The 13,091-nt window shown below is 38.7% G+C and overlaps 1 protein-coding gene across 1 annotated transcript in view; it reads right to left on the bottom strand.

The window, feature by feature from the left end:
* LOC113046122 (corticotropin-releasing factor receptor 2-like) overlaps positions 1 to 13,091 on the bottom strand; it is a 106,345-nt gene that overhangs the window by 43,854 nt on the left and 49,400 nt on the right. Inside the window, exon 7 of the mRNA XM_026207006.1 lies at positions 3,319 to 3,379. Within this exon, the coding sequence (XP_026062791.1) occupies positions 3,319 to 3,379 (61 nt within the window). The remainder of the gene's footprint in view (positions 1 to 3,318; positions 3,380 to 13,091) is intronic.

Genomic DNA, 13,091 nt, shown 5'->3' with positions numbered 1-13,091 from the left:
GAGCCTGAGCCCACCATGACTGAGTTGATCGCCGCCATGGAGCCTGAGCCTCGATCAGCATCTGACCAAGTGCATGAACCAGCAACATTGTCCGTTCCCGAGGCAGTTTTGGTGGAGATTGCAGGCTTGGATTGAAGCCCCAAACAACCGCCTACCCTCCCACCCTCCAGCCCCTCAGAGTAAGCTACAACTAGTCTCTGGAGTTTATTATGAGGAAATTATAGATGTTTTCCAGACGGATTTAATTGATTGGTATGGTGAGGCATTACCCAATTCTCCTTCATCTCTGCTGGTTCCACCCAGCTCTGAATCTCCTGCGTCTCTGTTGGTTCCACCCAGCCCTGAATCTCCTGTGTCCCTGCTGGTTCTGGCCAGCCCCGAATCTCCTGCTTCTCCACTGGTTCCGTCCAGCCCAAGTCCATCAGCGTTCCCTCCCAGCCTCCTGCTTCCTCTCAAGCCAGCTAGTTCCTCTATTCCATCTCCAATGGTGCTGCTGTTGCTGGTGCCTAAAGCGCCGCCTTGGACCTCCGGACCCTCCATGTCACCTTGGCTCTCCGTCTGCTCGGCTCCGTCCTGGGCTCTTCATCCATCATTGCAGTCTCTGTAAGTTGGCCCCTGGTGTTGTCTGCCCTTACTACACCATTGCTCCTCCAGGCGTCGACTCCACCATGGGTCAGCATCTTGGCTGGCCACTGGAGCACCATCTGGCTCCTCCTACTCCGGGCTCCTTCCTCCATCCATTCACTCCACCCTGGTACTATGCTCCATGCTCCCTCTTCACTGCCTGCCCCATGCCTGCTCCACACCCCCCCCCCCCCCCGCCTGAACCCTCATCCTCCCTCTACTGGACTATCTCTGTTGGTGTGAGGACGCACCGTTCCGGGAGGGGGTCGAACTGTTACAGTCATGGACTTCCGTTCCTTTTAGTATTTCTTAATTGGTCAGTTTCTGTACCTTATTTAGTTAATTGATTACTCCCCACCTGTTTCTATTCCTTTCATTACTTTCCTTGTGTTTAAATACCCTTTCTATTTAGATCCAGTTTGTCAGATATTGTTTTATGTTACATTTGAATGTTTACATTTACCTTTAGTCATTTAGCAGATGCTTTTTTTCCAAAGCGACAAATGAGGACAATGGAATGAGTCAAAAACAACAAAAGACCAATGATATATTCAATTCAAGTGTATTTGTATAGCACTTTTTTACAATACTAATGTTATTATAATATATAAGTGCTATAACAAGTCTTAGTTAGCTTAAATGCAGTACACGCAGAAAGGGCTTTTAAATAATATAATAAATAAAAAGAAAATAGATCGAATAGAAAAAGAATTGAAAATAAGCAAATGATAGAGTTTTTTTTATAATTGTATAATAAATGAAAAGAAAATAGAATACAAAAAGAATAAAAAGGATGTTAGATTTATTTTTTTAAGAACAGAATTAAAATAGTGAGTGCTAAGTTAGAGGGTCAAATAAATGTGGAAGAGATGGGTTTTAAGCCGATTCTTGAAGATGGCTAAGGACTCAGCTTTTGAGTTGGGCAGGTCATTCCACCAGGAGGGAACATTTAATTTAAAAGTCCGTAAAAGTGACTTTGTGCTTCTTTGGGATGGCACAATCAAACGACGTACACTTGCAGAACGCAAGATTCTAGAGGTCACCTAAGTCTAAAGTAATAAATTTAGGTACATTTTTAAAGGGGGGGTGAAATGCTCGTTTTCACTCAATATCCTGTTAATCTTGAGTACCTATAGAGTAGTACTGCATCCTTCATAACTCCAAAAAGTCTTTAGTTTTATTATATTCATAAGAGAAAGATAGTCTGTACCGATTTTTCCCGGAAAAACACGACCGGCTGGAGGCGTGACGTGTGGGCGGAGCTAAAGAATCACGAGCGCGAGTAAGCTTTTGCGTTGAGAGCGTTTGGAAGCTGTGACATTACCGTGAGGGAAAAAAAAACATCTTACAAAACAAACCATGGCTAACAGTCAGATTCAGCCGTTTATTTATTATCCAGAATCAGATCCCGAGGCTGAAACTGAACGAGAGCACCAGCAGCAACGACTCACTCCGAGCGGGGCTCGAACCTGGGTCTCTGGGAGGGGAGGCGGACGCACTAACAAGGAGGCAGAGATATTTTAAGCGGTTTTAATCACTGCATGCGGTTCCAACACACGATCATGACCCTTTTTCGTTGGGACTGCATTATCCTTGAGAAATAAACGATGTGCAAATCCGGCGCTCAAACTTGGCCTTGTTTGTAAAACAATCATCTTCGAAATGCAGGGAACAAACACAAACACTTGCACAACTCCGTTGATGCTCTGTAAAAATAAACTCCATCCACTAGTCCCTTAATGCTGTTTCTCTTTTGGTAATCTGTGCAGGGTTGTCTTGCCCTGGCAACCAAAAACACACTCCTTTTGTGACATTTCGCGACCCTCTCGCTCTGATCAGTGAAATGTCTGTGCTCAGCCTCGCTATATGGGAGCGCGCGCTCTTCCAGCAGACGTGCCCTTAGGACCCATATAAGGAAATTCCGCTCCATCTAACGTCACACAGAGCCATACTCGAAAAAAACTTTCCGAAACTTGTGACAAACCGGAAGGAGTATTTTTGGAACAGAAATACTCCTTCAAATGTACAACTTAATTTTTGAAACTTTGTCCATGTTTGGCATGGGAATCCAACTCTTTAACAGTGTAAAAAACTCAGTATGCATGAAATAGCATTTCACCCCCCCTTTAAGGTAAGTTTTGTAGGTAAACATCAATGCCTTAAATTTTATGCGAGCAGCTAATAGTAGCCAGTGCAAACTGATAAACAGAGGTGTGACGTGTATTCTTTTTGACTCATTAAAAATGAATCTTAATGGCGTGTTTGATGAAATGTTACCAAAATTTGGATCTGTGTTTGGTTGTGCCCCTGTTCTCCTGTGGATCATTAAAAGTACCCTTTTTATATCTTCTTTGTCATGCAATTACTTACATACCTACACGTGTAACAGGTTTAGGGATACCTGCATGTAATTGTGCATAATTTATTGTTATTATAATAGTAAGTACATGTAACAAGTAACAAGGACACCTTAAAATATAGTGTTACTGATTTTTGTTTTAACATTAGATACAACAAAAAGGGCACACTTATTTCTATATGAACAATTAATCTGGAGGAAATTCCACAAATTTCCAAGTATTACCATAGGATGATTAATTGTTATCTCTTGCCAGATAAACTTTACAATTACCCTGTTCAACATTTTTATTCACTCTAGTCATAAGCATTTCTTTCTGCATATCAGCAACTTACTGTTCGTTTTCATTGTAAAGTTTTCCAATGGCCCACACTATAATTATTGGACATGGTATACCTGAAAGAGAGAGACTGCATACATTGGTAAATTACACTTTGAATTTTGAGGTGGTTATCAGTTGAAATGTACTAAACAGCTGTGGCATTTTTGTGTTCAATATTTTTGAGCAAAAAGCTTTTTATACCCCGTCCACCCACAACTTAAGCATTAAATGCACTGACCCTGTGCTGTGGGAAGTTTGTGTGATTATTTTAAATATGCACCTCATTCACCAATGTCAGCACTATCACAATTAATACTGAGCTTACTGCCCATTGAACGATGGATGAACAGAAACGCATTTGAAAACTATGGGTACTATATGTGCATTTCTTTTGATCAAGGCATTCATCAAAACATGATTAAACAGCAGAAGTTAAACACTGCTTTTTTTAAACCATCAGACTACTAACAGAACACATTAGATATTGAGCCAGAGAGATTTTCATGAATTACTTGAGTCTACTTAATCAAACTTATTAATTTTGAAATAATTAATCTCTCATCATACTGGCAGCTTTATAATCACTTGTATCACTTATGCATTGCAAAAAAAATTCACGTTACGTAAAAATAAGAATACAATAGCAACAAACATCTTTTGTTACTACTAAAAACGGTTGTTCGGCAATAAAAAACAGCCTATTATTATTAGCAGTCATCTTCTATTCTGACCATTAGTCAAGAAACACTCAGTAAACAAATTACAGCTTATCCATTCACGTTGTCTTTTTCAGAAGTGAACACAAAAATGCATTGGTGTCAACTAAAGTAAAGTTATCCTTAAAGTACTGTCCAATAAGTAGTTTTAATATTAGTTATTATTCGCTATTTATTTATTAGTTATTATTTTCTGCTGTAGTAATATTTCCCTTTTTTGACCTCATTAGTTTACAGCCAGTTTTTGTGACAAAATGTTTACTCAATTACATTATGGGTTAAAGATTTGATCCATAATTTTAGCTCTAATTTCAAACTGAGCTGTACATATCCCATATATAGGAACTTGTGGTTTAAAATGTTTCCCAGAAATCTGTGAGAGATGATCACTGTGCACTGAACAAAAATTATGAGGGAAAAAAGAGAACTAATCTTTAACACATCACCACAGCTTATTGGATGTTGAATGCTTCACAAATGGAATGTTTCACATACTTATGTAATGAACCAATTATTTATTATCCAGAGCTGTGTACAACAACAAATGCACATCGCCAGGTGTGGTGGGTCAAGAAAATTAATAAAAAAAAAATTGTGTCATTTAAAAAGAAGAGTACGGAGCACCGCACATGACATGCAAGAAAAATAACGATTACTATAGCTTTCCCTTGATTTACTATTGCGGTCCCTCGATTTACTATTGCGTTCATATTTTTGACTGCGTGTCATGTGCGTGTCAAATTTACTGTAGTTCACATTGGCGCATTATGTTAGATCTTTACTAATAGATACCTGCATATTATTTGCTCTTTAAAGTTGCAGAAATTAAAGCTCCCAAACTAAGATGTCAACATATTAAGATGTGGAAAGACCATGTGTGAAACTATTTTGTGTATTTTGCTATCTGGATTAAACACTTATTGTCTTATTAATAATGCATCACTGTATAAAGGTATGCTTTTATTTGTGTAGATTCACAATGAAAATAAAACATTCTGCTTTTTTAAAATAAAGAAAACAAACAGAATTTTGCTTTCTGCCATTTGAGTTTCCTTTCTGTAAACAAATTAAACGTGTTTTACGTGTCACTGTTTTTTCCCTTTGTTTATCTATAAACTAAATCAAATATTTTATTGATATTTACTAATTACATTTTATTTATGTAGGCCTACTGCAGATTTTATATATACATATATATATATATATATATAAATATTAGGGGTGTAACAGTTCACAAAATTCACGGTTCGGTTCGATACGATACACTGATGTCACGGTTCGGTACGTTTCGGTACGTTTTAGATACAGCAAAATGTAAAAACATCTCAACTTTTCAGAATGTCGCAAGCGCACCACGTGGCTAGTGACAAGAACTAACCAATCAGCTTCATCCTTTCCCGTTACAATGTTGAAAGCTCAGCCAAGATGAAAGAACAGCTGATCACAGTTGTATATGGATTGCAATTTTGAAATAAATTTAGTAGCAGATCTAGCCTACTGCAAGCGATTTTTAGAGCTGCAAATCCATTTATCCTTTGCTGAAATTTCCACGTCTTCATGGAGAGAGCAGCACGTCATTGTTGCTTAGCAAAGACAGACGCCTCAGGGGCGCTTCTGCCCGAGCGTTTTGGAAAGGAGGAGAAAGACGCGCCTAGCGTTTTCCACGCGTTTTAGGCACGACATGTGAACGGCCCATTAGGCGCTCGCTCACTCAGCACGCGCTGAAGGCTCGTTGAAAATGTCTAATGCATTTAACAGACCAGAAATAGAAGATCCTCCAATAACCAACAGGTCTGGTGTTTGGGTGCACTTTGGATTCCCTGTAAGCTATAATGGTGATGATAGAATGAATGGTAAATAGTAAGGTCTCATATCCGCGGCTATAACGTAAATGAAGCCTATCGCAGCGGTGATGTCTTTTGCCCTGTTTGAATCCGTTGGAAATGTCTGCCTAAATGCTGCGGGGATAGTTTGTTGCGTGTATGTTTCTCCCTTTTTTCGTCTTTTCCCAGATATACTGATACACTAAGGTGATGTTGGCGTAAATGAGTTGTCATGTTTCAAGTATTCCCGCTGGTGGTTTTTTTTTTTTTTTTCGCTGGTGTACCCTATTGTCATGTAGATGCAACATACCATTGTTTTTTTATCCACCACTCTCTTTGCCATCACCATTATAGCTTACAGGGAATCCAAAGTGCACCCAAACACCAGACCTGTTGGTTATTGGAGGATCTTCTATTTCTGGTCTGTTAAATGCATTGGCCACCGTGTACCGTGCATGAACTGCTTGCTCACTCAGCGCGTACTGAGTGAGCGAGCGCCTGACTGAGTAGCCTAACATAAACATATAAGTTGGTGTTTTTTTCTTCTTCGGGGGTGTCAGGGGCGTTGCCTGTTACGTCGTTTGGGTTATTGGGCTACCTTGTTGAACGTATATCATTATATTTCACTTTTTTTTTTTCAAATATAATTAATTAGTTCAACGGTTCAATACGAAAACGCGTATCGTTACACCCCTAATATATATATGTAACAATGTAATAATATCAAGTATTTTCACATCTAGGTGGACTTTTTTTTTTATTTGTACTAATGTCTGTTCAAAATAATTGAAAAGAAACTGAGAATAGTAGGTTTTTTTCTGTTTTACTGAAATCGTATAGCTGATGGAAACATTGACTCCTCTCATGACCTTTTGGCTGTATGTAGCAGTTCCTCCTTCACAATCAAACAATGATACAGGAGCTTTACTGCAACATAAACCAGTTTTTGTTTTTTGTTTTGTTTTGTTTACCTTGTTTTGTTTCACTTTTTTGCCTTCTCTGTGAAAATGGCAATTACCTATGCATCTTGCAAAAAAATAAGTTTGGCCTATATCTTAGATATATAAGAAACAGCAGAAACAATTTGGTTGAAGGCAATTTGTCAATAGTGGCATTTTGTCTTATCGAGCTGGTCCAATTAAATCAGCAAAGTGACAGAAGTGCTGATCGCTTTACTGAAGTATGGTTTTCTTGCACATGTACACACTGCAGCTAAATCTGGTTGTCTTTTTAGTTCTTAATCCTGATCTAGACACACACAGTTCAGTAATTTAAGGGAGCTGCATTCTACAACTGAACTGACTCCTGAAAATTTCTATTTAGTGTACACAGTAACGAACTGAACAACTTGTTGTTAAAGACATATTTAAATGTGCATCAGTATGTATTAGAAACATAACATACTGCAGTTTATTTACTAACTGTTTAAAGCCATTTCGAGATTTCAATCATCATACAGTAACCAGCAACAACCACCCTTCCTCTTTTCATCAGAGACATGAGATGTGGCACCAAGCAATCTCTCACTGTCGGTGTTTGTAATGATTTTTGACACTTCTACACTGCCAACATGTTTGCTGCATTAGCGTGCGCTTCTATTTGATTGCATCATGTCATTGTCCAGCACAATTTATTTGGTCTCTTCGCTTCTACTGCTGAACACAGCAATGGGCTTCTTTTGGTAGTTTCAGCCGAACAATTTTGGTTGCCAAACATTCGGTACATCCCTACTTCTTGATGACTTCAACGTCCACCATGCCTAACCTCTTTCGACCTTCAGGGGCTCAATACCACAATTACCCATAAATCAGGTAACCAGCTTGATCTCATCTTTACACGCAATTGTAGCAAAGACAACATCTTGATCAAACCCTTGCATGTTTCGGATCATTTCATCTACCTTCTTCCACACCACCAACCCCTCTGCCAGTTTCATTTAGATGAAATCTGAGTTTCTTTCTCCTTCTCGACTTGCCTCCATGGTTTCATCCTCCCTTCCCACCCCAACACATTTCTCATAATAAGATGTGAATTGTGCTACAAATTAGGGCTGCACAATTAAATGAATTTCACAATTATAATTACGTATGCCAAAATTAGGTAATCATTCAAAGCGGCAATTAATCGTTCAAAGTCCACTTATGTTATACTGCGTGCTTAAGATGAATTTTTACTTTCTACATGTTATCTTAAGGGGTTTTCACATTATTAAAATTTTAGTTTTAGTATAACATTATAATACCATTCATATTTTTTATAATTTAAAAAAGAAAATAATTCAATGTATAGTTGACATTTGAGGCTTAATACTACATAGAAAAGCAGTAAAAGATTTTAAGTTAGAGTGTTTTCAGTTTGTTTATTTTCATATAAAAATATGGCATGGAGTTGCATCAAACAATGGTATAAACACCATTCATTCACTATCACAATTACAAGTTCAAGGGGATAATCGACAATTGGGATTTCTGTTATAATCGTGCAGCCCTACCAGATACAATATTTATTACCCAACCTAGCTGCCTAGAGAATATCTGTCATATTTACTCCAGACCAGCATGTGCTACTCCTTCCAACACCTGGTTAACCAATGTCTTCTTCACCAAGTGTTGTCCTTCCTCTTACAGAACAACTTCAGACAATAATGAATCTGAATTTAAAAGTGTCATTCCACTGAAACCACGAAGCTGTCAGTCACTAAAGCGCTATGTAGTGCAAGAGATGAGTCCAAATCCTCAGTTCTCATTTTGCATTCGACACTGTTAATCATTAAATCCTATTGTCCAACCCTCTCATTGCTGGGCATCACAAGAACTGAACTTCACTGGTTTGAGTCTTACCTTACAGGTAGGTCCTTCAGGGTGTCTTAGGGAGGAAGGGAATACAAATCCCATCAACTGGTCGCTAAGATTCCTCAAGGATAAGTTCTTTGACCCCTCTTCTTTTCTATATACCCTAAATCACTGGGACCCATCATTCAGGCACATGTTTTTTTCTACCATTGCTATGCTGATGACATGCAGCAATGATTCAATGGTGCCTGCTCAGATCTCAGACTGCCTGACGGACATCTTAACATGGATGAAAGGACATCACCTGCAACTCAGTCTGGCAAAGACAGAGTTTCTCATCTTCCCAGCCACTCCATCAGTACAGCACCAGTTTACCATCCTACTGGGCTCATTAACGATAATCCCATCGGGTTCAGCCAGGAACCTTGGGGTGATCCTTGATGATCAGCTGACCTTTAAAGTTGATATTGCAAAAACAGCATGATCATGCAGGTTTGCACTACACAGGAAGATTAGACCCTTCTTAACAAAACATGCACACAGCTTCCTTACTGTGTTATACTGTGCTGTCCTACACAGGTTCTCATCAAGGCCCTTGTCATTCCCTCAACCCCTCACAATCTTCAAGAAACAAATGAAAATTAATCTTTTTCCATGAGCATCTAACTGCCTTCATATATATATATATGAATGCATATATATATGCATTGGTGGACTGCTGCCTACAGACAGCTCTGAAAACCCAGCATCCTCTAGTTACACAGACAGAGAACACAGTGAATGTCAAATATCAAACAGTTTACACGAGTCCATTGCATTTAGTGTTTTCAGAAATAAATCCCTTCAAATGTTATCTGGAGCTCTTCACAATAATCTGTACTGCACTTTAAATACTTAATAACATTTAGTTTTATTAGTGTCAGAATCTTGTAAGTACTTAATGATGTGACAATCTGTTGTTTAAGACAATGAAATTCACTCATTTTCAGAATGTTGACACCAGTTGTGTTGGCTTGGGCTGTGTAGCATTTCTAAATATAAAGAGCTCAGATAATTAAAATGTCATATTGCAAATAATATAATTATAGAACATGTAATGAAAAATTGAACCATTTTATAATTAGAATGACCTGTGTGACACAGCTAATTTGACATTTCAGCTCAATGCAATCAATACCTGAGTTGTAATGTCATCACAATTAAACGGTCTGCAATTAAACTGATATTTTGAAGAATGTTCGTATCCAAACAGTAACTTACATAGTATAGGGAGAAAATACTTTAGATGTCAATGACTACCATCAACCGTTTGGTTACAAATGTTCTTTAAATTATTTTATAAAAACTAAGGGGAATCAATTATGTCAGAGTTTTTATTTTGAACTACCCCTTTAATCAGGGGTATACTGAGATTGAGTTTAAATGAAACAGTGGGTGGTTGAAAATCTTTTTCTATATTCAGCTCCTTGAAAATTGCAGCATTGCAGGACAACCTCAGACCTCAATGGAAAATAAATGTGCCTTGTGCAACAATACTGGGCTAATCTCCTCAAATATATGGTTGAGGAATATATGTGCTGGCTGGATGTCAGAGGCAGTCAAATAGCTTAGACTGTGACTGATTTGGCACTTTGTGCCACCGAAAACTCAGTTTGTGAGATTGGCCACTTGACTGCAGTGTTTGCTGAACTTCACTCTAACAAAAAAAAGACTAGTTTCAGAGTGTTGATGCAGATAAACACATTATGACTAATGTTGGACCAGGAGATTGTTTTTTCTTTACAAGATGGCGTCAGTGTGTGTGGCCCGCCGTCTTATCCTGCAGTCATTGTGTGTGTTTGTGCTGTTTGTCACTCGTTGTTCAACATGTTGACTCTCTACTGGTATATGAGCGCCAAAGTTTACTGGATCTTCGACTTACTGTTAAGTTTGATCATGGTGGACAAAATACACTGCCCCCATTCCTATCTGATCTCCTGGACCGAGTACCAAGCAGTGTCACGTCCTTATATTTCTCACCGATCGCTGGACACTGTCGACGCCTGGTTTATATCTGTCGTCGGACTGGATGAGGAGTTTCAGTCCCGCGCTCCTTGCTCTCCTCGACACCGTTGGCGTGGGGTGAATCTGTGAGACCTGCGGCCCTTTGTGCCAGGTCTCTCGGACAGCAGTGTAGACCTGCTGGCCCCTGCCAGGATTGGTGTAGTAAATGCTAGATAACTAGCAAACAAATCTTTTATCCTAAAGGATTTTTTCACCTCTCGGGGACTGAGACTTGGTTGAGTGTTGGTGAGTCCAGCGTTTTTTCTGAGTTTGTACCGCATGATTGCAGCTACTTAAATTCCCAGTGAACTGTCGAGGAGGAGGAATAGCAACTGTTTATAAGAACACCTATAAATGTAAACAGATATTTTATCACCACCCTTCGGCAACTTTGAACTTCACTTATTTAAGCTGGGTCGTTCTCATACTGTATTATGTGCAGTAGTCTATCAGCCTCCCAAATACAACAAGGACTTTATAAATGAGTATTCTGTCTTCCTGGCTGAAATTATGCCTTAATATGACCACGTCCTTATTGTTGGGGATTTTAATGTGCATGTGTGTTGTACTGATACCCCAATGGTAAAAGGACTTCTTATGTGTATGGCCCCACACATGAACGTGGACATACACTTGATCTTGTTCTGCCACATTATAAACTCTTCTACTGTTGTTAAATTTTCATCTGTTTTTAATCAGAATTTTGTTATAGCACAGCATATATATAATGATTCAGAGGAGCTTAGCTCATGGTTACAGTTCACCTGCCAATCTGTTATAGATATTGTGACTCCATTGAAACTCCATTGAAAAGACAGTCTGTAATCAAATAATGGATTTTTTGAAAGACCACATTATTCTTGATGTTTTCCAGTCTGGTTTCAAATCTTTACATAGTAAAGAATCTGCTCTTTTAAAAGTGTTTAACGATATTTATTTAGCTACCAAATCTGGTGTCTTCTTGACTTGACTTGAAGCATGGTATGTCTTTTCACTGTTATGCTGATGAGTCAGATTTACATGCCTCTTAAAAAGAATGGCACTGTTAGACTGTTAATGGAGTGTCTTGATGATGTTAAAGCATGGATGGCTATTAATTTTTAAGTTATAATGCGAATAAAACAGAAGTGATGATTTTTGGTGGAACTACTGGGAGTTGGGTGATTTGGCCCAGTATACTAAGCCAGTTATCACTAACTTAGGGGTTCAAATTGATGCTGACCTAAAGCTTGACAGTCGGATTAGAGAAGTAGTTTAAACAAATTTCTTTCACCTAAGGCAGCTGTCCAAAATAAAGCCTTTTTTTTATAAAGATAACAATTTGAGACAGTTATCCATGCCTTTATTACAAGCCGGCTTAATTATTGTAATGCACTGTAAATGCACTGTATGTCAGACTTCATGACAGTCTTAACGACACAGATCCGATCTTTTCAAATGTGACCCAGGCCACTTGGGTATGTGGTCCTGAATCCGATACGTATCCGATCTTTTGAAATGCGACCTCCGTCTGAACAGCCATGCCACATGTATCCGACCCGTACGCCATTGATACGCTACAAACGTCATAATTCTGCGTTGAAGTAGGCGGGAACGAGAAGAGCCACTCATATCAGTATCCCACCACTCCTGGCTGCGTCTCCTCACCCACACGTTTCACTTTACCGACGTTGCTAACACTGCTGCACAAAACGCCATGGCCAAAAACCTTTCTCTCCTCTCTTTTTAATTTTCTTCTTAAAACGAGAAGATTGTAATTGTGCTGGCTCCGTTGGGAAAATAACTTTAATATTGCAAAAAGAGCTCCGCTGTTGACTACACTGTTGTTGACATCCATGTTTCAACTTAGCTTACCAAAATTTGGACAACAGAAGACCTTGCCAGATCTGATAAGTCTCTATTTTTGCTAAAAAAAAAAAAAAAAAAAGGTGGCCAAGTCATCCTGCCTGGTTTCAACGGTTCAGGCTGGAGGTGGTGGTGTAATGGTGTAGGGGATATTTTCTTAGTACCAATATAGCATTGTTCAAACACCACAGCCTACCTGAGTATTGTTGCTGACCATGTCCATCCCTTTATGACTACAGTGTACCCATCTTCTGATGGCTACTTCCAGTCACAAAGCTCAAATCATCTCAGATTGGTTTCTTGAACATGAAAATTAGTTTACTTTTACTCCAATTATGTCATAAAGATGACCAAAAACATCCTAATTTTGGAGGGTGACCGCATCATTTAAGAAAAAAAAATATTTTTATAAGTGAGATTATTAAAAAGAGGCTTTAGAAGGCTGTATCAAATATAATTTTTAAAAACTTTTATGAAATCAATGGCTGTAACAGGATTGACGTTCTAGTAACAGGACTTACCAGAGGAACAGTGATGACAGGACACACATTCTTCAGTACACTGCAC

Source organism: Carassius auratus, chromosome 27 (assembly GCF_003368295.1).
Source record: "Carassius auratus strain Wakin chromosome 27, ASM336829v1, whole genome shotgun sequence".
Classification (NCBI taxonomy): domain Eukaryota; kingdom Metazoa; phylum Chordata; class Actinopteri; order Cypriniformes; family Cyprinidae; genus Carassius; species Carassius auratus.
This window is presented reverse-complemented; position numbering and strand designations above follow the sequence as displayed.